Source organism: Eriocheir sinensis, chromosome 49 (assembly GCF_024679095.1).
Source record: "Eriocheir sinensis breed Jianghai 21 chromosome 49, ASM2467909v1, whole genome shotgun sequence".
Classification (NCBI taxonomy): Eukaryota; Metazoa; Arthropoda; class Malacostraca; order Decapoda; family Varunidae; genus Eriocheir; species Eriocheir sinensis.
Genome location: NC_066557.1, coordinates 6,776,964 through 6,779,463, shown reverse-complemented (window position 1 = coordinate 6,779,463; position 2,500 = coordinate 6,776,964). Strand labels below are relative to the sequence as shown.

Here is a 2,500-nt window from a genome sequence, read left to right as displayed (position 1 = left end):
TGGAAAGGGAAGTGTCGCAGGGAGGGAGGGAGGAAAGTAGGTCCTTGTGTTAGTGTAGCATAAACAGGGCCGTAGACCGCGTGAAGGGGGGAGCAGGGGGGAGGGGCAGTGTGTGGGTGGGATGGGAGAAAAGTGAAGAGGGTGGGAGGTAAACGTGTGTGTGTGTGTGTGTGTGTGTGTGTGTGTGTGATTAGGTGTGTATGATCATGTGTGTATGTTCTGAGTGTTGTGAGTGTATGCACGTGTGTGTGTGTGTGTGTGGTGTGTGTGTGTTTGTGGTTAGCTACCTTAGACCCATTCCCCTTTTGTGTGTGTGTGTGTGTGTGTGTGTGTGTCTGTGTGTGTGTGCAGGCGAGCGTGTGAGTGACGTGCGTGCGTGCGTGTGTGCGTGGCGTGACGTCACCGTCGCCACACGCCCCCACCTGGCCCCGCTGCCGCCGCTGGTCGCAGCGCCAGTCCACTGTGGGTCGTGTAGCTGTGAGGATCGCTGCCGCCACACGCACGCAACCAGGCACACACACACCCTCGCACACACTCAACGCACCCCGCACACGCACACTGACGGCCGTGTGTCGGCAGAGGGCCATGTCGGGCTGCGAGGAGCGGCGGTGCTCGGTGCTGACCTACGAGCAGGTGAGGCAGCTGAACGAGGTGCTGCACGAGGTGGTGTCCATCCACGGCCGCGGCAACTTCCCCACGCTGGAGATCCGCCTGCGGGACCTGGTGAGCCTCGTGCGCGCCAAGCTGGAGGCCGAGGCCGTGCCCGTGCGGGACATCCGCATCAATGGCGGCGCTGCTTCGCACATCCTGGCCGCCACCCCGGACCAGGCCTACAACGACCTGGACCTCATCTTTGCCGTCGACCTGTCGTCGCCGCGCGCCTACGACCGCGTCAAGAACGCTGTGCTGGAGGTGCTGCTGGACTTCCTCCCGGCGGGCGTGTCCAAGCGGCGCATGTCGTCGTGCTCCATGAAGGAGGGCTACGTGCACAAGATGGTCAAGGTAAACGACACTGACCGCTGGTCGCTCATCTCCCTCTCCAACCACGGCGGCCGCAACGTGGAGCTCAAGTTCGTGGACACCATGAAGCGGCAGTTCGAGTTCTCCGTGGACTCGTTCCAGGTTGTGCTGGACTCGCTGTTGCTCTTCTACGAGTGTGCTGAGATGCCCATCAGCGAGAACTTCTACCCCACCGTCATGGGCGAGAGTGTGTACGGGGACTTCGGCGAGGCGCTGCTCCACCTGCAGAAGAAGCTGATCGCCACCAAGAACCCCGAGGAGATCCGCGGCGGCGGCCTGCTCAAGTACTGCAGCCTGCTGGTGAAGGAGTACGAGCCCGCGCGGCCCGAGGAGATCAAGACGCTGGAGCGGTACATGTGTTCCCGCTTCTTCATCGACTTCCCGGACGTGACGCAGCAGCAGAGCAAGCTGGAGGCCTACCTGTGGAACCACTTTGTGGGCCCCGACGAGGCGCTGCGCTACGACTTCCTGATGGTGGTGCACCGCGTGGTGGACGAGTCGACGGTGTGCCTGATGGGCCACGAGCGGCGCCAGACCCTCAACCTGATCGACGAGCTGGCGTGCCAGGTGTTCTACAGCGAGCAGCACCGCCTCTACACCAAGCACCAGCCCTGCCCGCCCTGCCCCTCCTCCCCCTCGCCCTGCCCCTCCGCTGCCTCCTCCTGCTCATCCTCGTCCTCGTCGTCCTCGTCATCCTCGTCCTCGTCAACGTCCAGCAGCTTCGACGTGCACATAGCCCCTCCTCCCCCAGTCATCTACAGCAACGGCTACTACTACGCCCCCATCGTGCCCGCCCCCGCCCCCCCACAGTCCTACACCTGCACTTGTGGGTGGCTACAGTGTGCCTAGGCCTCCCCCTCCCCCCCCCAGCCCCCGCCCCCCAGCACGGGCCTGAGTGCCAACACGCAAGACTCTGGCCGCGCTGCCGCCTCTGTGATATCATGACGAACGAGTGTCCTGCGCTCTGTCTGTTTGTCTGTCTGTCTGTCGGTCTGTCTGTCGGTCTCTGTCGGTCTCAGTGAGTCAAGCGACCCACCGCCAGCCACCCCATGGAGTATTACCCTTATTATTACTATTATTACCATTATTATTATTATTATATTATTATTATTATTATTATTATTATTAGTCCCTAGAGTCCGGTTCTTTTTTTTTTTTATTTCTGGATATCTGGACGAACCGTAACTCCAGCCTTGAAAAATGGCCCCCCCTCCCCCCCCCCCGCTATTCCCCCCACTCAAAGTCCCCCTTGGCCAGGTGAAATCCCCCCTACACACACACACACACACACACACACACACACACACACACACACACATACACACACACACACACACCGACGCTGCCCCCCACAAAGGAGAAGAGGAATAGGGGACAAACACCCCCTCCACCACCACCACCACCACCACAAGGAGAACAGCTGGAGACGCGCCCCCGCCCCCCGTGACCCCCCTCAAGGTCATCTGGGGTCACCCGGGGT

The 2,500-nt window shown here is 61.0% G+C and overlaps 1 protein-coding gene across 2 annotated transcripts in view; it reads left to right on the top strand.

Annotated features, from left to right (window-relative positions):
* Positions 1 to 2,500, top strand: part of LOC126981772 (terminal nucleotidyltransferase 5C-like) — a 117,012-nt gene that overhangs the window by 88,790 nt on the left and 25,722 nt on the right. Inside the window, exon 2 of one of the 2 annotated variants that reach the window (XM_050833299.1) lies at positions 580 to 2,500. This exon is cut by the window's right edge and continues 50 nt beyond it. In XM_050833299.1, coding sequence (XP_050689256.1) covers positions 580 to 1,869 — 1,290 coding nt within the window. In that variant the 3' untranslated portion in view covers positions 1,870 to 2,500. Of the gene's footprint in view, positions 1 to 302 lie in introns of those variants that run through there. The other variant, XM_050833300.1, reaches the window with a different exon arrangement.